Source organism: Aotus nancymaae, unplaced genomic scaffold (assembly GCF_030222135.1).
Source record: "Aotus nancymaae isolate 86718 unplaced genomic scaffold, 86718_ANA_hifiasm-v0.15.2.pri h1tg000006l, whole genome shotgun sequence".
NCBI lineage: Eukaryota > Metazoa > Chordata > Mammalia > Primates > Aotidae > Aotus > Aotus nancymaae.
Window position 1 is genome coordinate 67830096 of NW_026988417.1, and position 22361 is coordinate 67852456.

A 22361-nucleotide genomic window follows, 5' to 3' on the forward strand; every position below is an offset into this window, starting at 1 on the left:
CATGTGAAGAACACGCAAGATTGTTGCATAGGTGCATATGTGGCAGTGTGATTTGCTGCCTTCCTCCCCTTCACCTATATCTGGCATTTCTCCCCATGATATCTCTCCCCAACTCCCCACCCCCTGCTGTCCCTCCCCTATTTCCCCACAACAGACCCCAGTGTGTAGTGCTCCTCTCCCTGTGTCCATATGTCCTCATTGTTCAACACCTGCCTATGAGTGAGAACATGCGGTGTTTTATTTTGTGTTCTTGTGTCAGTTTGCTGAGAATGATGGTTTCCAGGTTCATCCATGTCCCTACAAAGGACGTGAACTCATCATTTTTGATGGCTGCATAATATTCCATGGTGTATATGTGCCACATTTTCCCTGTCCAGTCTATCATCGATGGGCATTTGGGTTGGTTCCAGGTCTTTGCTATTGTAAACAGTGCTGCAATGAACATTCGTGTGCATGTGTCCTTATAGTAGAATAAATTATAATCCTTTGGATATATACCCAGTAATGGGATTGCTGGGTCAAAAGGAATTTCTATTTCTAGGTCCTTGAGGAATTGCCACACTGTCTTCCAAAAGCACTGGCAACAAAAGCCAAAATAGACAAATGGGACCTAATCAAACTCCACAGCTTCTGCACAGCAAAAGAAACAGTCATTAGAGTGAATCGGCAACCAACAGAATGGGAAAAAATTTTTGCAGCTTACCCATCTGACAAAGGGCCGATATCCAGAATTTATAAAGAACTAAAACAGATTTACAAGAAAAAAACAAGCCCATTCAAAAGTGGGCGAAGGATATGAACAGATACTTTACAAAAGAAGCCATACATGAGGCCAACAAACATATGAAAAAATGCTCATCATCACTGGTCATTAGAGAAATGCAAATCAAAACTACATTGAGATACCATCTCACGCCAGTTAGAATGGCAATCATTAAAAAAATCTGGAGACAGCAGATGCTGGAGAGGATGTGGAGAAATAGGAACACTTTTACACTGTTGGTGGGAGTGTAAGTTAGTTCAGCCATTGTGGTCCAGTTTTGCTTTTAGTCAACAACCAGGGCTGGGATCAGAGAAGAGTGAGTACCCACTTGCTCTGGCCCAAAATTTAAGGGTTTAAAAAAACTCAGGAAATGAGGTAAATAATATGCTGTGGTATCTTCTAAAAGATCTAAATAATGTTTTAAAAATTCAGAGAACAGAATCTCAAACTTGTAGATAAAGACAGCCAATGATTATTTCTTTTACAACCTTGCATTACTATGAAATGGAAACAGTCTGTTTCCAATCAACCTGCAGTTCCCTGGCTTGTGGCCATCAGGTCCCCAGCAGGACAGATTTATGAGGGTTGACAAAGGTGTGTGAACAGGGTGCACAATGAAAGGCTTTATTCATAGTCATGTTTTCTGATTATAGAATGCTTACTAATATTTTCTAGTTGGTTCGAAATACAGGAGAATATTTTGATGTGTATGTTTAAGAGGAGTGTATTTTTTCTTTTTTCACCTCAGGCTTCAGTATGGCTTGGCATGACACTGTTGACAACTAATTGTATTCTTGAGTATCAATTTACATAAGGCCTATGATTCATGGTATGCTCCATATGTTGTGAAGTTGGTGATACACACTCACTCTGTCCATAGAAGTCCCAAAGAATATTTTGCCCAATAGGCAGAATTCACTTTAAGTGGAGCAGACACTCATTTGGATAACAAAATGAGCACTTGTTCTATTCGTCATTATCTGTATGAACATTGCACCAGGACATTTCCTGAGCTGTCTTAGGCACCTAATTTATACCAGTAGTATTCGTCAGTTCTCAATCAATTGAAAATTCCTCTGTTCTTTATCCACACTGACCCAGAACTTGAACGTCTCCTCACTTATACTTGCCGATCACATTCCATTTCTTCTTTCAGGTCTAGGTACATACTACCTCTTCAGAGAAGTGTTCTCTAATCCCTCCAGTCTCTAATCTATACTAGCAAGTATTGTTTGTTCATGTAAAGCTCTCATCTTAGCAGCATAGACTAAGTCTAATTCATCTTTTTTTCTTTAGCACTTCACACCTTGCAACGCATATAATAGATGCTAAATATTCATTGGATGAATGAATTAATTATTTGGACTTTTATTATAGGTATTTGTGTATATGGCTTTATTCCACTTGAAAAAAAATACAGTCTCTTAATCTCCTTGAACCTTCCCCTTGCACTTAGAACACTTTTGTGTATGTGCCCATTGTCAGCATTCAGCCATATTTAATCAATTAAATTAGGATCTGAAGGTAGTTTACAAAAATAATGAGTTTGATTTTAAACATGTTACAGATGTCATGTAAGGTGATTTTATTATTATTCCAAAATTAAAAAGACTGCTGCTACTGAAGTATAACTTTCAATGTATTGGAAACATTTATAATAATAATATCTCCCCTATGATTTTTTAAAAATTACTACATCTTAATTATGAAGGTAACATCTAACTAATTAGTGCCTGAGTGGTGACAACTTATAGAATGGTGGGGTCTAAATTAATGAAGTTACATTGAATTCAAGAGACTCAAGCACTATGGAGTTAATTTTGATTACCTATAAACACATTTTTAAATTAAATTAATTCGTATCAAACTTTTCTATTTGAAAAAGCTTTGGGAACATCCAGATACTTTCCTAGAGATCTACTTCTTCATATCATGTGTTGACTGAGAAAAATAGTTTGATCCCGTCAAGTTGTGTTACTCTTCAGTAAGAGCATCTCCTGGGTAGTGTGCATACTCTACTGCTCAGTCTATATGTTGTACTTGAAGTTCTTTTCTTATCTTTGCTAAGCCTGTTAAATCTGATTGAAAGGCTTAATTTTTTAAATAGAAAAAATCTAATTAATACAAAATTCTCAGATTCCCTTCTTGTACAGTTTTTCAATTTTCAAAATGTTTTAAACATTTGTCAAATACATAGTTTCGGTAGTCATTTATTTGGCCAATTAGCGGAGTCCAGAACAACAGGTTTCTTTTTCTTTCCATCTAGAAGATAGATAATTTCCGTATACTTTCATTTCAAGTTGGAGCTGCCGAAGTTAAGAGGCCGATGAGCATGATTTACAAGTAGTATGGCCCTTAGCAGGGTACTTAAGCTTCCTGAGCATCAGGTTTATCTTCTAGAAGATGGTACAGTAATACTTACTGTGCAGGCATCTTCTAGAAGATAAACCTGATGCTCAGGATACTCACAAAAATACATTTGTGAGTATCAAATAGCAGAGGTTATTTCCAGTCCCTGCCCAAGTTATTTTTAAAATCCCCCCTAATGTTCAACATACAAGTAGTACAGAGTTCAACTACACCTTCAAAAATATTGAACATATTTTTGTCTCAGCATAATTTTAAAAATTTGGGGGCTTTCCATTATTTTCAATAGCCTTATAATGATTCATCCTTATCTTTTCTCATTGGGTGCTTTTAAGGAAGGAGTTGGGAAGGGAGAAAGGAAGAATGTAGAGAGAAAAATGAGGCAATTTCATAGGACTAGTCACTGAGCTGGAATTCTTCACCTAAACATAACTTGTTCTAATAGGAATAGAAAGACATTCCTTTCCACAACGATCATGAATTCTTAAAAATACAGAAACTTTTCACTGTGTCAGTGCAGTAACTCAACTTCAGAAAATAATTTCTTGTTTTTCACAGGAGTAATTAGAGAATATTATTACGATCATCATCACTATCACCATTACTATGATTATTGAACTTAGTTGTAGTAATTAACATTAATTGAGCCCATATCTAGAAAATATTTAAAATATTGCAGGTGCTGAGCTGAGCATTTTACTGACATTATCTCATTTAAGCCTCTACACCCACCTTATTTATTATTTATTTTGACTTTGCTGAAGAAAACATTAGTAGGGTCAAATAACTTGCCCAGGGCCTCACAGTAAATGGCAGACCTAGAATGGAAGCCCACATTTATCTGAATAAAGATTCTATGCTCATAACAATAGTTCAGTAGCAAATTTATCCTATCCCTATTGCAGTTACAGAATTATCAGGAGCACTGACTTGGCTGAGAGTTCAGATATTTTGAAGTCCAGTTGAAGTTAGGAGCCGAGGGATGGTGATACAGTAACTGAGACCAGAATAGTTTTAATTTAAGAGTAAAACAGACAAAGAATAAGTAACCAAACAAAAAACACTGTGTAAATAATTTTTTAGAATTTCTAGCTCTGGTTCATTGAGTAAATGAAATGTTCTTAGGGTGTTGAAAAATAATGTGCTAGAAACAAGTTTATTTTCATTAATTTACATATTGCAGTGTTTCAAAATGGTATTAGAGAACATGTCAGAGATACAAGTTTTTCTGTCACTTCTTACTAAAGCCCAAAATACTGCAAATTATTATTTAGCTTGGATCACAACGTTTCAGAATATTTTATTATTCTGTGTATATCTTGGAAGAATAATAATACTTGCTAGAGAAAGCAACACTAAAGAGTTCTGTGTTTGTGAAGAATTTTGTTTGTTTGACTTTTCAAAAAAATAAATTGATTATAAAAAATAAAGAAAACAAGCCTTGAGTACCTCTGTTGCATATTTTTTTCTCATAATTTAAACTTGAATTAAAATAATAAAACATAAAGGAAAAGTCCTTTAAAAACATGTTTTGGTAACGTTTCTATTTGAATACAATTACTAACTATGATTAATCCCTTGAAGTCCACATTTTGAAATTTCCAAAAACAATAATTCAGCTCTTGAAAATAATAACTAATATAGTCTCTGTAGCTGTATAGTTTACAGCTTTCTCATATAAAATTTCAGATCACTTCAAACACCAATAGCTGACACATCCTGGGAAAGAATGAGGAGCTCACAGAAGTTCCAATTAGATATTATTGTAAGATACACATTCCTAGGATCCAACAACATTAGCAAACAGGCAAGAGTACACTATTTGCACGTTATATTCTGGCATTAACATTTAGTTGACAAAGATGATCACATGGGAACAGGTTCCTTTGTAGAAAAATGCTCTGAAGCATAGATCTTTTGAAGAAGAGCAGATGCCCAAATGTAGCACCAGCATTAATCAAGCAAAGAAAAAATAAATATTTGACATCAAAAACGTAGTTATACTTTTTTTGTTCTACATAATCATTTTTAAAATATGAAAATTATTCGGTCGAGGAAAACCTGCCAAGCCTATGATATACTGAGATCTTCCATGAGTTCATCTTGAGTTTTACTCTCCAAGACGGTTTGTTTAAGTTAAAAGTCTAGTGGCAATGTTCTCTGGATAACATAACTTTTTGGATAAGTCTTTTTTTAAATTCCATGCTGTAGAAGATTAAATCTACTAGAAGATAAGCTTCATGAGGTCAGAGGATTTTTTAAATTATTTTGTGTAAGTGGTATAGCCTTAGCACCTAAGGTACTTGGCATTTAGTAGAAACCTAATAAATATTTTTTATGAACTAATTAATGATAGCACTGCCCCAATATGTTTAGGCTTTCATTTAAAAGGTACATTCAAAATATACTAAAATGAACATTTCATTAAAGCTGTAGCTGGGTCTTAAAGCCATGGGCATTGAAATAAGTTCTGGACTTCATTTACAAAATATTGCACAAACAGGGTGTTATCTAAATAAGGTTACTTGAACTGGAACATTTTATTTCACTCTCAATGTGACTTGCTGATGGGCAATAAAATAAAGTAGAAAATGGGAAAGGCCTAAATAACCCACTGCAGGAAACTATAAAATCTCTCTGTGCCAACTCAGGACATCACTTAAATCAGACAGCATCACTGGGACCAGGAACATCTATTCTCACAGCTCATGCACCCACATGCTCTACCCTGCCATGCCTAGGACAGCCTGGAATGAGCCACGAAGTCTTGATTCTTTTTCTTCACTCATTCCCTTGAGGCAACACCCCCTGGTCCCTCCACTGTGGAGCTTTCAGAGGAACTCCACAGAATTTGTAAAAGACAAGAAATATTTGATGAGCTCAGGAGTTCAAGACCAGCCTAGGCAACATAGGAAGATGCTCATCTCTAGAAAAAATAAATAAAAAATAGCCAGACATGGTGGTGCATGCCTGTGGTCCCAGCTTCTCAGGAGGCTGACTGGGAGGATTGCTTGAGCCTTAGAAGTTGAGGCTATGATGGTACCACTGCACTCCAGCATGGGTGACAGAGTAAGACTCTGTCTCAAAACTTAAGAAAAAAAAAGGGGAAAAAAAAAAAGAAATATTTGAGATTACCAGAGATTTCAGACAGAGGCCTTTATTTCTCAGAGCCAATCATCAGTTCAGACATAATTTTCTACAGGAGCTTTTCCTGATTCTTAGTAAGCGAGGCTAAGCGACACTCCTCTCTGTTCCTTAATATCTTGAGCTTCTCTCAGAGCAACAAATGGCACTGAAATGTTCAGTGAGTAGCTGTTTCCCTCACTTAGAAACTCTAAACTTCTAAGAGTTATTCCTCCTTGGCATTTGTCACAGTGGGTGGAACAGTACCTGAAATGCAGTGGAGCCCAATCAATGCTTGCTGAACTCCCTGCTCTCTCCCCATGCTCCCATGAATATCTGCGTGGTGCAAACAGAATACTGTTGCTGGAAATATTCATTTCAGATGATACAGGCCACTATTTGAAAACAATAATTTGATATTTTGTTTTACAGATGATGTCATTTCCTCTTTAAGAAGTCATTGTCCACAATCTCAAGATGCACCTGAGTTGGTCAGGATCTTGGTTCTAGGTTATGGAAACCCAAACAGATCTAGCTTAAGACAAAAAAGGAATTTATTATGAAGACACTAACATGTGTCACTGCACCTATAGACAGGAATGGTGCTAAACTTTGAGAATGCTTGTAACCAGGACTCGCGTTCTGTCGGGAAACTTGTGCCTTGTCTCTGTTTTTCACTCAGCATTTGCTTAAGCTTCTCTTGCTATATGCTGACCAGATTCCTTTGTTTTTCTGTTCCACAAGAAGCAAAAGGTAATTGCCAACAGCTTCAAAATGCACATTTTTCTACCCCAAGAACCCAAAGAAGCCTGACTTCAGTTCAAGTTTTCAATTTCCCTGGGAATGACTCCAATTGGCCCAAGTTTACTAAGTGCCCGCCTTAGACCAACCAAATGCAGCTGGAGGTGGAGTTCAAAAATATGGTCAGAGTATTGGGATGGCAGTACCATAGATGTCCATCACACTCCCAAATGCTTTTGTTTTTAAAGAAAACACATGGTCAGGATGGATTATTTCAAATACGTTAATGGATAGGGTTTAAAAAGTATAAGCTGTTTTAAAGCAATAGTGTTCAAATTGATTTCCATTAGTAATTCATGGTATCAATAGATTCCCAAGTAACAACATGTTTACTTTGTTTTAAAAATAAATTTATTTTATTACAGGATAATATTGACAGTTTACATAAACAAAGTTATTTAGTGTATGCAAAGCAACTATAAAATATATTTTGAAAAGATATAAAAATCTTTGAAATTCTTTCTTGATATCAGACCTACCAAATTTTGAGAGCCACCATTGACATTTTAGGAGCAGAACAAAATGATTTGAGAGATTTTGTTGGTCAGCCAACCGCAGTCCAGGAAAAAAGAAACATTCAGAGCATTGTTTTGTGTTTTTAAAGACTCTAATGGATATTTATTCCAAGTCGTTTTAGTATCAAAAAAGATTACAGAAGAGAAAGGGCATGAATTAGATCAAATGAGACTTTTGAAAATAAAGCATATACAAGGTAGATCAGCTGGATTTCAAGTATGATCATTAAATAAGGAGAAAAAATATATTTTGAAAATTATCAATTGTTTGACTTAGCTCTTACTGATAGGGGAGCTATTTCTGTATTATATATAAGTACAACCCCAGCTTTACTCAAAACACCATGAATGCTAGAAAGAGATATACGATTTCAGCATTTGTCTGAATTCTCCACTTCGCTATGGAATCTACATTACAAAGTAAAATTTGTAAAGATTCTAAAAAAGAAGCTGCTTGCCTGACAGGCACAATTTGGGAGGTGTCTTCCATTGATTTTTGTAAGTGACCCACCTAATACATGCAAAAGGTTTAATATTCTATGAAATATTGACTAAATGTACATTTTACTTTTCCAGGTTTAAAGCAGTGTTTATTAAATATACCATGGAGTAAAGGAGAACTTGCCAAGATGGTCCCAAGTAATAGATGTTATGGTCATGAATTCACTACATCAAAATTTACCTGAGAGCAATCATATATGTTGTCATCAAGAAGAACACGAATGAGGATGTGGTCACAACCAGTTCCTACCTGGGCTTTCCAGTGTTGTCACTGACCATTACTCTGGCATAAACAGCCTCTTTCAGTAATATTATTTATATTTGATTGAGCATAAACACCCAGGGCTTAAAGAATGCCAAGCATTTACTTTTCCATCTCTATTCATTTCCCCAGTTATGGGCCAATCTGTTTGCTTTAATAATGTAAAAATGTAGTCATCATTGAGAATTTATAAAGGAGCAAAGAAACATAATAAAAGTCAATTCTATAGAAAGCATGATGGTAACAGCAATATTGGCCAGGATTTCTCATTCTGTGTGCCTGCAGGAAGGTGGTCTTGACATCTCACAATCACAGCAAAACACAGTTCAGTATAAAATCTTGGGTTACATTATTTGAGGTTGCACCAATTCAGATTAACAAAAATGATGGTTAAGAACACAGATTTTGATTTAGATAAATCTTGATTTCTATTCCATCTCCACCCATCCCCAACTCCCTAAATCTGGATTAGATTATTTGACTTGACTTCTTTGGCCCTATTTTCATATGTAAGAAGTGAGATTATAATATCTATCTCATGGATTGCTGAAAGGATTAAATGAAATAATATATTTCAAACTTATTAGCACATTGTAAATGCTTGATAAATGGTAGCTTTATTATTAATTCAATTCCTAAGACCTAACCTCCTTTCTACTTTTCTTTTTTGTTTGAATAGTAATCCTGATGACAATACTTAAGTGAAAGTTTATTGAAATTTCCCTTCTATTGTTGCTACCTAACCATTTGCTTTTTTCCCTAATTACTAGACAATATACAATTAATGCTTTTATTATTTAAAAACAATAATAAACAACACAAACTAAAGTTGCAAATAAAAAGTAAATACATTATCTAAAATTCATATCTACTAGTTATTTTCCTGAGACACATTCTGTCCATTTTCAAATGAGCAAGGCATTTTGCAGCTTGCCACCAGCCTGGAGGTAACTTCATAGCCTCTGAGAATGAAGAAAACAGCGTGTCACTTAAAAGATATGTACTGTGCAATAATAATAATAATTTAAAAATCCAGAGCCAGCGGTTTTGTTTTCAATTGAGTAATGTTTTTGTAATAAGTTAGGATCACATACAATTTCTCATAAGCATTTACCAATCCCATTAAGCTGCTGGGATTTTCTGGGAGAGATTCTTTGTACAACTGAGCTATGGAAGGACACTATTCTCTCATACTGGATGTAAACAAGGAAGCTTGTAGCCCTGCTTGCTACTGGCCTCTCTTATGACTTAAGAGGAACTGACCAAGGATGAAAGCCAACTCTGAACAGCGAGCAAAAAGAGAGAAATAATCTGTTTCCTTATATGTGAGCCTCTGTTTTGACAAGTGTGAAGACCACCTTACCTCTGTGCTGCCATTCATGTGAGCCAATACATTGCCTTCATTTAAAGCCAGTTTGAGTTGGATTTTGTTATTACAACCCAAACTATCCTGCTTGTTGTGCTAGTTATGCTTCATGTGCCTTCTTGGAGCCTTTCTCTGCCCTGCTCTGTCTCTAAGAGACTGACCACTTCAGGTTGCAACAGCAGGTTGCCCTCTGGTTTCTGGTGGGTTTAGCTAGTAAAAGACACCTGCTGAAGATCCCAAGCAAAAGAAAAGTTGGGAGTACTTTTTCTCCTATTTCCTCCCTCTGTCCTTGTTTATATCTGACAGAGGTTATTCTCTACACAACCATAGCTCTTGCCTAGGGGAACCTCCTCCAATGTCCCTCTGAATGCTAAGGTAATATTTACCTCAGCCCTTCCTATAGGAAGGGCAAGAGCTCCCAACCATTGCCAAGCTCAGGGAGCCTCAATGTACTTTTCCTTAACCCTGATCCATGGTACCTTCATTAAAATTTCTCTACTGGATAATCTGAGAGGACTTGTGATTCCTGATAGGATCCTTAGTGATATTGCATTTAAAGAGCTTATAACATTGTGGTAAATGCTCAATATACGTAGTTATTATTAAAACATTGCTATTGTTATTTCCTTTCAATGTGAGATGTCTATATTAAAATACCTCTTTCCTGTGCCCAAAAATGAGAAAGAAAAAATTATATGAATATCCCCACAACCATGCAGAATTAGAATGCCTATCTCTGTGGTAACATGCAGAAAAAGGACATGAGAAAGAATTTTATTTGGCTTCAGATTTTATGAAAAAACCACTGATTTATTTTTAGATGTTTTTAAATATAATCAAATTCTAATCAATAATTTACTAGATGCAAGTAAGCCCAATCTCACCAGTTAAATGTCACCAGAAGAGTTTTCTATCACCAAGTTTATCTCACTTACATTAAGCAATATTCGTCTCTTCAATATCTTCATTGATAGGAGTTACATCTTTACCCAGAGTTTCCATTTCTTCTTCTTTCCTCTTTCTTTTACGATGTTTTCGAAGAGGACTTAGAAAATAACATGTTAGAAATTTGTATGGGACTAGTAGTTCACGTGAACACAAAATTATCCATCAAAAGATCCTACGATCTTATTTATAGACTGTTAAAAATGCATTGGTTTCGTTTTTTAAAAAATATTTAGGGTTCTCTCTTGACCCATTTCCTTCTCTAGGTTCAGATGATAGCTGTAATAGGCAACAGTGTGGGTAGAATATAGTTATCTAAATAGAAAGAATATGTCACTTGTATTGATGGAGTTTAGTTAGCACAAGAAAATTTTTCACGTCAAGTTATTGATGAGTATTAACATAGTGTACGAGTAGTGCACAAGAAACAGTACAAATCAGAAACAGGCATAAGAAAAACAAGAGTGACATAGCCTTTGGATATATTAACTAAGTTTCTAGATACATTAACAAATACGTTAGATATTCCAGACTGCAGTCCTGTTTCCCCAAAGTGCAGCTCCAAGTAGATATAACAAAATAGACTGTTTCCCAGCTTTCCTCAACTAATTCTCTGCCCCAAACCTGGTATTATAGTATTTCTTCCTACCTTAAAGTAGGTAAAATAAAAATATATCTTTCAATGTTATAGTGAGAAAGTATCTTATGGATTATCTGGTTTAACACTCTTGTTTTACAGAAAATAAAACTTCAAAGATGTTAAGAAATTTGCCCAAAGTCTCAAATATACATAATGGAGGAGCTGAGACAAAAATCAAAGACTCCAGCTGGGCACAGTGGCTCATGCCTGTAACTCCAGCACTTTGGAAGCCCGAGGTGGGTGGATCAACTTGAGGTCAGGAGTTACCAGCCTGGCCAACATGGTGAAACCTGGTCTTTCCTAAAAATACAAAATTAGCTGGGCATGGTGGCCGGCACCTGTAATCCCAGCCACTTGGGCTAAGATTACAGGGCTGAGGCAGAAGAATCGCTGGAACCTGGCAAGTGGAGGTTGCAGTGAGCCAAGATCACGCCATTGCACTCCAGTCTGGATGATAGACCAAGACTCTGTTTCAAAAAAAAAAAAAAAAGACTCCCTCTATGGTAGTGTTTTTTCCCTTGGCACATTGCAAAGAAAGGATCACAAGAACCCTCTTTATGTGTGGACCACAGCAAAGGGTAGATGCAAGAGTTTAGGAATTTGGGCAAGCTTCTCAAGACAAAAAAAAAAATCACCTTAATAAGATAGTTTTTTTTTTTTTACTTTTCGCAGCATGCTTAGTGGTATTCCTGCTCTACAAAAATTAATAATAATAATAATTTTTCAAAAGAAACTAATTTAATTAAGAATTGTCCCAGAACCAGAACCAGGTACAGTGGCTCACACCTGTAATCCAGCTACTCAAGAGGCTGAGGTGGGAGGATCACTTGAGGCTAAGAGTTCAAGACCAGCCTGGACAAAATAGTTAGACCCAGTCTGTGAAAAAAAAAAAAATAGCCTGGCTTGGTACTTGTATTCCCGGCTACTCAGGAGGCTGAGGTGTGAGGATGGCTTAAACTCAGGAGTTTAAAGCTGCAGTGAGCTATGTTCACAACATGGCGTTCCTGCCTGGGCAAAAGAGTGAGACCCTGTCTCAAAAAAATAAATAAATACAAACAAAAGTTGTGCAAAGCCACTCTGTCTCAGAGAAAAACCAGGATGTTTCCTGATTTTCAAAGTTCTGGTATATACTAGAAAGTAACAGAAAAAAACAAGTAATATGGTTTACATACAAAGCTTATTATTTTAATGTGGCAAAGCAAAAAATTGTTTTATCTTTCAATGTTATTGTGTTATGGTAAAGTTTTAGAAAATAAAAGTCTTATGTAGCCTACAAACAAATACAAAATATAGGCTTTAAGACTAAAAGATTGTCTTTTTTAACTAGAACATTTATACAAATTTTGTTTTAAATTATAACAGTTTTATTCAGTAAATGATAAAAATCATGTATTATGTGTTTATTATGAATACTTCAATATCAACAATGGCAAAGCTCAAAAAGTAGATTTATTTGAATCAAAGCAAAAGCAAAAGAGAAGGTAGGGAGGAAGAAAAGAAGAAAGAAAACTATGAGCAAATACTTTCTCAGGTTTACTTAAAATTGTTTTAAAATACTTACTGACAGCACGTGCAGACGCCAACAACCAAAATAATAAAAACTACCATAACTGCTATCAAACAAATCACCAGAATCTGTCCTCTGTCTCCTCTTAGGTAAAACAAGTCAACTCTCTCACACCTTGCTCCAAGGTAGCCTTCATCACAGCTATAAAACAAGAAGAGGGCAAGGAAATAAAATACTCAAGACCTTTAAGAATCTCTACTTCTTTTTTGAAAAAATTAACAGTTTTCATTACTTGAAATTATTAAAGAACACAGTTCCTTTATTTAACAAAAGGTACACTACTTTGTTGACTAGTAATTTCATTTTTTTTTTGCTTTGCTGAAAACCTGTCATCACTTGATCATTAGACATTATTAATATGTCTAATATAAATACACAAGGATGAAGACAATTCACTAAAATGTATTTTTAAATTTTAGACTGTGAATCAAAAGGGAAGGGAGGATAAAATTCCCTCCACAGCATTCCCAGTGCTTAAATACTTCCATGGAAAGGAACTCAAAAATCCCTGGAAGCTTCCCATTTTCTCGTAGGATAATACAAATAGTTTTGGTGTGCTCAAATTCTCTTAAAAATTATACAAAAATTCTATGATTTTATGTGTTCAAACATGCTGATGCATGTGAAAGTTCATAACACAAAGTCCAATACAGAGAATGTTCCGTGAATGTTATTTCTTCAGAATTTCTCTCCTCCTCCCTCCACTCTAAATTCTACTCATCGATTCTAGTTCTACTGCTTGAAGGCATCACAGATTAGATCATGCCCATCTGTTACTCTTCTATTCACCACCTCCTTAACTACATCACACCAGACACATAGGTCTTGTCCTCTTTAACTCCTTTATCTGATTCCTAAATCCACATTTGCAGATCTGCTCACCATTCCCTCCACTCTTCTCTAAATGTCCTCCCTGTTTTCCATGGCCCTCTTCAAGGAGAATGACAAGAAATCAACAATCTCTCTTCACTTCCCTCAGTCTCTCAGCTATCAATCTGCGTTAGGATATATCTAATGTCAGCAGATGTCCTAAGTCTGAGATTACAGCTATGGATCCACTTGACCAAGCTGGGGCTTGACTGAGTAACACCCAGGGAGCTAACAACTCAGTGATTTGAGAACTACCCATAGAATTATCTGAACTACATCAGAGAATTAAAGTACATAAAAAGTTTGAGGATGTTTTAACCAAAATTATCTGTTGTAATCTTGATACCTTAGTATTAATAAATATTTTTCTTTATTAATATTAGGGAAACAGTAATAGAAAATATTAATAAATATTTTCCTTAAGAGAATACTTCAAATGAAGTCAAAACACAAAATGATACTGGTCATATACATAATTATTTAATAGTCAAAAAGATTAAATTCTGCTCCTTAGAAAAATTCTGTGCAACCCTATTTTTCTTTAAGAAAGGATTTACTGCTGGGCTGTTTTATAGTTCATGCTTGACAAAATACAAGGCAGTTAATTCCCACAAAGCCTGTATTTCTCAAGTAAAGAGATCCCTTAATACCAATATTGTAGCTGAGACAGTGCTTCAAAACAAATAAACGAAAAACAAGCTCAGTAACAGACATCAATTGAAAAGTGAGGCATAATGCAAGCAAAGAAGAAAGGACACCTAAAGGAATCTATTATAAAAGGACCCAAGGATGAATGAGAGAAAATTGCTTCCTGCGAGATAGCCAGGTAACTTCATTCTGAGGTGGAAATTACAGGAAGCGAGCTTAGAAATATCTTGAGATATCCAAAGTCTGACATACATAAGACTAAAATTAGGGGTGGGAGGAATCACTTTTTTTTCTTTTCTTTTCTTTTTAGACAAAGTCTCGCTCGGTCGCCAGGCTGGAGTGCAGTGGCGCGATCTCGGCTCACTGCAAACTCCGCCTCCCGGATTCAAGCAATTGTCCTGCCTCAGCCTCCCAAGTAGCTGGAACAACAGGCACTTGCCACCATGCCCAGCTAATTTGTGTATTTTTAGTAGAGATGAGGTTTCACCATGTTGGCCAGGATGGTCTCCATCTCTTGACCTCGTGATCCACCCACCTCGGCTTCCCAAAGTGCTGGGATTACAGGTATGAGCCACCGCACCCAGCCGGGAATCACTTTTAGTTGTGTGTATAGGAGGGAGATTTTTTTAGAGTTTTGTAAGGTTGGAATTAACTCTTATAAATATAATCTTTTCCAACTAGTTTAAATATTCCTCTAACAAATTTACTAAATGTGGTATTTTTAAGCAATAGCTTTGCCCATAAAATGCACGGCAATTATTTCTGCTGTTTTAGAATGTTTTTCTAATTATATGCTGCGGGACTGGTGGCTTAACAATGCTTTAATTGAATTTCTCAGTAAGCAGTACTTTCTATAAGTTGTACCCCCGTGAAGCCATAGCTAAAAGGTCAAAACTTAACATAGCTGGTTATAGTGGTGCTCATGTTATTTTGCTTTTCAGCAAACCAATAACATATCAGCTGATGTTTATTTTCAGTGAGTGTATCTCCCATGTAGGAGAAGAAGAGGCAAAGAGAACATATTCTAATTTTTTTAAATTAAATGGTGACTGAGTTTTTATTTAATAAACATCTTCTACTATTTAAAATCAAAAATGTTAAAAGATGCTCATGATCCTTGAGAGCACTGCAAAATTGGGCATTGGGATCACTAATTTGAAATAACAACCAGACACTGTTGTAAAAGATCTATAAATATTAACTTGATCATTATTACTGCCTTTGAGGTATGTGCTATCATTAACCCCATTTTATAGCTGAGGAAACTGACACACAGAGAAGTTAAGAGAATGGGGATTCAAACAGGTAGTCTGGCTTCCAAGTCCATGCATTAACTGCATAGTAAATATGCTGTGCTACATGTATAATAAAAACTATTTTTTACATGGGACAAAACAAATTGTCCCTTTTCCAAGGAAATACTAAGATTACTAAGAGAAAATTTGCATTATTTGAAACACTCTTTGGTTTTTCATGTAAGAGCAAGAGTCCACAAACTCCCATGATCCCAAGAAAAGGAGATATTTCTGGTTTCTCAAGACTGTGTTGTCACCAATGGCAAGAGAGTTTTGGCTGAATCTGTGCTACATCGAGCCACCTGAAACATCAGTCCTAGGTTGATTATCACTCATCTCACAGCTTCTCAGGAGGATGAGGAAGGAGAAGAGCATTAGCCCAGGAGTTTTGAGTCTAGCCTGGGTGATATAGCAAGACTTCATCTCCAAAAGAAATTGTTCTTAAAAAGTTGGAAATTTTTATTTACGGGAAACTTAAATATGTTCTTTAAAAGTCGGAACTTTTAAAATTATGAAACACTTGCTCTGTGCTGGGTACCATAATTAGTGCTTTTGCATTTACTATTTTTCTAATCTTCAACACTTGACAGGACAGTATTATTACTCTCTCTTGTAGGTGATAAAACTGAGGCTCACAAAAAGCAACTCACCCTTTATTAACACTGCTTATAATAGGCAAAACAAAATCTTATTTTAGGTCTATCTGACTCCAAAATCTGTGCCCTGTCTGCTACTATCTTCTGCCTCCTATTGACTGTGATTCATTCCTCTGCTAAGATGTTCCATTCAGATTAAGGTCTTGGTCTGGAAATTTAGTATAGCAGTATATGGACTGTAATAGGGACACTATTTGTTCATGCATCAGTCATTTCTTCTGCACTTAGTAAATTCTGAGCACGGTGTTTGACACTGAAATACAAAAATGAATAAGCCATGAGCCCTGCCCTCTAGGAGCTCACAGTCACAGAAGGCACATTTAAAGAAACCACCAGTTACGTTCTAGTGGATAAGAGCACTCACAGAGATGTGACTAGACCACAAGGGAAGGACATCTAACTCAGACCCCGGTGTATGCCTGAGAAGGAGGAAATCAGTGAAGGGGTCCACAAGGAGATGACGAGTGCAGTGCATCTTAAACCATTAGCAAGAATAAGCTTCTGGGCTATGAGAAGAGCTTACATAATAAATTATGAAATGAAATGAAGAACTTTTGAAGAGCATTTAGGAATATGGTGAGTTATAGCTAGAAAGTTAAGCCAGGATCAGATGATCTATGAAGGCTAAGAAAATGAGTTTAAACTTTACATTGAAGGGGACAATCTGTGTGTTGATCTCTGGCAGGTAGGTTTACACACTGTGGTTTTCATTTTAGAGGGCAGCAATATCAAAGAACAATAAATCTGCAAGCATAGGATCCAATAAGGAAAATGTATTGGGTTAAAGATCATTAATATTTCTATAATTCAATATGTGTTTCCAAGCTAGGAAGCAATTAAATGAATTTTTTTTTAAATTAGATCTATTCCTCTCAGCACACACACACATACACACACATTTCTTTATTTTCTTACATTAGCAATTGTGATCCACCTCCAAGCATTATCCATGCATATTTCTCTTTTAAATTAAACTTAACTATATTTAAGTTTTTAAAAAGTTCATGACTCTTAAAGTTTCCACAAAATTGGGATGTGGAATTATTTTTCTGAGAAACTTACGGAAAAAAAAAACTTATATACTGGGGCGACTGTGCAGAAGAACACAAACCTTCTACGAACTTTAGGTCAAAATTGCACTTGAAGAATCACCTCTCAGTTCTCTAAGGAAAGGTCCCAGGAAGCACATCAGTGGGACATCTTTTTAGAAAAAAATACATATTTAAAAGATGAAAAAAAGTTGTGTATGCCTGAGTAAAACTGAAGTAGGACTCAAATACAAAGAGTTGAAAACTTTTCTCCCAATTCCCCACTGTACTAAACAGGCTTCACTAATCTCTTATTTACAAATAGGACTAATTCCTTGTGCTTAACTGACACTTGCAAAAGTAGCTCTTAATTTGGCAGGAATTTCCTCATACTTAAACTAACTATGAACCACCTAACACTTGTCAGAATAATTCATTTCCATTTGAACCACCCAAGAGATTATTTGAGCTGAAAAGAATCAGTTCTGCTTGAGCAAGAAATCAGAGGACACTGCCCAGCCTGGAAGTGAAGCTGGACTCTCACATACTCATATTTCAGGAGGAAAGTGTGCGTCAGTGTCTCCATAAGTAGTTGCTGAGTGGGCCCCTAAACAAGCGGCTGGGGGCAGGACCAGGCGAAACTGTGTTCAGACAGATGGCATGGTTAGCTCAGACTTTCCAGTCCTGGCAAGCCCCAGGCAGGCACCATTCTGCACCCTTTTGCTTGCTGGCTGAGGACACTCCACTTACACACAGGAGGGCGTCTGCTCGGCCACCACGAAGCGGCATCTCCCTTTGATGCAGTAATGCTTGTATTGCTTGGGGCACCTAGAGAAGTGGCCTTTCCGCTTTGATTGTGTAGTGGTAGCTGGAAAATGAGAAAAAGTTCAATAAATCAACTCTCTTTAAACACTCACTTGTAAATAGAATTATATTCCTATCTTGCTGCCAGTTTCTCTGTAGAATATATTCGGATCTCTCATTTTTCCTTTTCTCTGCATTAGGATAAAAGTCAGACTTTTGTGCCTCCAAAATTGCTCTAGAGATTGAGCAGTGGTGATCGTGGTGAGAACATTTCCTACTTTAATTAAGATTTAACTTCAACCTGCCTTTCAGAAACTTGACTGTCATTTAAAGGGTAAAACACAAGTATAATAAGAGAGAAGACTTTCATTCCATGAAAGTTATCAGAGCCATGTTAGGGAGGGGAGCTTTCTTGTTTGGTTGGCTTTTGGGTTTGATTGTGGTTGTTGTTTAACTTAAACACTTACATAGCATTTCCTGAGTGCTAGATGCTGGTCTGTCTGCTTTTTGTGTATTTTTCACTTAATGTTCATAATAGCCTTTCACTTCATGTATATGTTTCACTTAATGTTCATAGATGCACAAAGTACAACACATGGAGGTTAAGTCACCTTCCAAGATCACACATATAGAAAGTGGCAGAACAGGGACTCAAACCCAGGCAGTCTGCCTCTGAGTCCACATTCTTGATTGCTACATACACTCTGGCATTTCGTTCAGCCAGCTGCTCACCAGGTGTCTGTGATCAACTCTCAGCCTGATGCATCCAGAAGTCACACCTGCCTCAGTGGGAAATTGTGTCTCTCATTTGCCCCATGGATTCTTTCTGCTGCTCTGAAGTAGGAGGAAAATACTGAAAACTCCATGCTCTGGATTTAAATCCTGAAGTGACTTCCTTGCCTTATTCTTTTAGGGGTTTGATTGCCTAATTTTTCAACTGAGGATAGTAATATGTAGCCATTTCCCCATCACTGACATGTAAAAGCTTTAGTAAATAACAATAGTCAAGAGAAAGAGAACAGAAATACCAACTAGCTGCTTCGTCTATTAATTTACAAGGGACATATGTCTACACCCACAGAAAACAACAAGCCAGCTCCAGTCCAGTGTCAAACTTTCCATGTTCATGGTATAACCAACAGCTTGCAGGATCCAGCTGCCTGTGGAGCCAGGAGGACCGTAGTGTGTTTGTGTCAGAAGGGCATGTTACACTAGGTTTGGTATGGCACCTGGCATTCCAATGACGTTAAATAATCATTTTATTTATAGCAATGACTATTAAACATCTTAATTAATATTATGAAAAGGGTACATATAATTTCCCCAGGCCACCAGAGACAGGACTCTCAAAAGACTTAGGATGATCTATACACTGCAAATTCCTCTGATTCCAGGTCACAGTACAGTGTCAAGGGATGGCACAATGTCACTGAGGAACTGGCTAGCCTGGTTTTGACTGGTGACTTGATAAACCACCTAGGCTGACTACTTGTACTATATGCCAGATATTTGCTTCATACATGTCAACCAATGAGACTTATCAGAAAGACTGAAATTTCTTCCAGAAATAACTGCAAAATGTATCAAAGGCAAAGCCCTGTGTATTTTGACAAATAAATTGATGTCAACTTTCATTTGTTCAGTGTTTTCTATTTTCAGAGCTCTATAATAGGTACTAGAAAACGTCAAAGAAATAAAGGATACCTTATCTAACTATCTAAACTGGTAGACTAGAACATATAGAAAAACAAGAATAAGCAATAAACCGGTAAAAACAACCATCATAACCAGATAATGGTTTTAGTACACTGGAAACAGTGGAAAGAACACTGGATTTGGAGAAGAAAATTCGTGTTTAATTTTCAGCTGTGCCTTTCATTAGCTGGATGAGTCTGGGTAAGCTAATTAAGCTGTCTGAAACTTTGTTTCCTCATCTGTAAGATAGAGATGATAACATCTAGTTTGAAGGGCTGTTGAGAGATGCAGATAAAAAGGACACATAGAAGTTCTTAGCAGAATTCCTGGGACAGCAAACTCCTCAGTAAATGAATTAATCCCAGAATCTTAAAATCCTGGCAATTCTAACAGCAATCTTGTATAAGTATGAATAATACTTACCTAATAAAAGAAAAATATATGAAAAATGTAGATTTTAGAGGAGGTGAACAAGCAATTGAGTAATGGAGAATGTCAAGGGCAGAGGCATGAAGTCAAGAATATGCAGGTCTAATGCAGGCAGTGGGAGGCAGATTTCACTGAAATGGATGGATCCTGAAGGAGAACAGTAAAGAATGTCTGTGAATAAAAGTTGGAAACTCTGAAGTTAGTAGGCTGAAGTGTTTACACTTGAAACACAACGCAAGAGACAGCTGAAGATGATTCTTATGGATGAAATTAAATGATATATTAAAAAATACTTTAAACTGTGAAGCATCCTATCACCATATTACATAGGAGAGTATAGACTGGACTCTTAGTAGTGGCAAAGAGAAAACCAGGGCAGATACTCGTGATGTGAGTCTAGGTTAGGGGGATGGAGGACAAGGAGATTAACTCACGAGGCAGCAGACTTAATGACAGATCTTGTACGAGCAAGAAAGACCTTTCCAGGTTTGCAAAGCATACCTGCCTTTAAATATGAAAGTCATTTGGCTATGTATCCTAAACTTTACTTATTTCACTAGCTGTTGTGCCCCTTTAAATGCACCCAGACTTTTGATAAACATTATCCAGAGCACGATACCAAAAAGCAAATTAACCAGCAGCTGCCGAATGCAGTGATTTGATCAGCTTTCGTTCATCCAAGCAGCACAAATCTATGCCAAGGAAATGGTTGCCAGGTCCTGTTTTGATCGCTCACAGAGCTCTCTCCTTTGCCAAGTAAGCATGCTCTTAAATATTCCCAGCATCATTTAGATTTTAAAACATTTCCATCCCACCAGGCAGAAAATGTCCAGTGATTTCTTTGTGGAACTTTAAAACCTGAAACTAAAATAAATCACATATACTGCCACAAATGCATACACACGCACACAAACACACACACACACACACAAACCCAGATGGGATGGTCTCTTCCTTGTGAAAATGACAAAGCTAATCAGCATTCTCTCTTTTGAAAGGCACCTAAAATATCAATTCCTTATAAGCCAGTATTCATCAAGTTCATGTTATCTAAAAATTGAACTACAGAACCCAGTGTTTTCTGCCCTTCATTAGACCTAAAAATATAGGGCACGGGAGGGTGAATATACCCTTCCATTTCAGAGATATTTATCCAGAAGAAGAAAAAGTTAATCTTATGACAAAAGAGTGATTGGTCCCAAGTGTTGTGTTTCTCTGTTGTAAAGCGAATGACATAGTCTTGAAAATGTAAATGTGGCAACTAGAAATATCCCCCGATCCTAGAGGTGGTAGAATTCAATTGATCTTTTTTCCTCCCACATTACCCTTTTACAACTCAAATTCCCAAAACAAAAGCATGCCCCTGTCCCAGAGAATTTCAGTGGAAAACTACATCCACTAGTGGGCCGGGCTGCAACACAATCTCCTAAGTGGATGGGCACCCCAGGTAATACATAGCAATCTCTTCACAGGACACTATACTCCAAAGATGCTGAACACCAATTAAATAAGAAATCATTAGTGTTACTGCAGGTCAGTGGATGTAACTCTAAGGGTTTGCAAAAGGAATCAGAAGCAAGGAGATCTTTCTTACATCATATAGCAATTAGACAAGAGGTAGTCATCCTCCTTGGGTCATATAGGTAGTTAGGTGAGACATACTAGATTCCCTTGGGCTAGGCAAAGTGGAGGAATACAGCAGACACCGAAATGACTTAGTTTCCATATGGAACTTTCCTCAATTTGATGGATGTTTTGATTAAACATAGGATAGTTCCTTAGTCTCTGTATGATTCTAGTTCCCAAGACAAAAGAGGCTTTGTGATGCCTTTATGACTAAAACTCTTCAGAATAGAGCCATTAGGTGTATCTTTCATAAAGTCTTATTTATTCCAACAGTATTCATTCAAATATATTTAATAATTTTGTAGAAGACACTGATATCAGCAACTATATTCTGAAGTCAACTCAAAGGGCCATCGATACTACAACTATTATTACAACGCTTTTTTGTAATACCTATTACAATGGTTATAACCTTATAGCATCTCTAGCTCCATAGTTAGATGCATAGTTAAATATCTAT

At 36.5% G+C, this 22361-nt stretch overlaps 1 protein-coding gene across 2 annotated transcripts in view; it reads right to left on the minus strand.

Moving 5' to 3' along the window:
• Positions 1–7387: 7387 nt before the first annotated feature.
• Positions 7388–22361, minus strand: part of BTC (betacellulin) — a 46651-nt gene continuing 31677 nt past the window's right edge. Inside the window, exons 3-6 of one of the 2 annotated variants that reach the window (XM_021669669.2) lie at positions 18098–18215; positions 12845–12991; positions 10634–10743; positions 7388–9294 (exon numbers count right to left, since the gene is read on the minus strand). In XM_021669669.2, coding sequence (XP_021525344.2) covers positions 10635–10743; positions 12845–12991; positions 18098–18215 — 374 coding nt within the window. In that variant the 3' untranslated portion in view covers positions 7388–9294; position 10634. The remainder of the gene's footprint in view (positions 9295–10633; positions 10744–12844; positions 12992–18097; positions 18216–22361) is intronic. The other variant, XM_064367890.1, reaches the window with a different exon arrangement.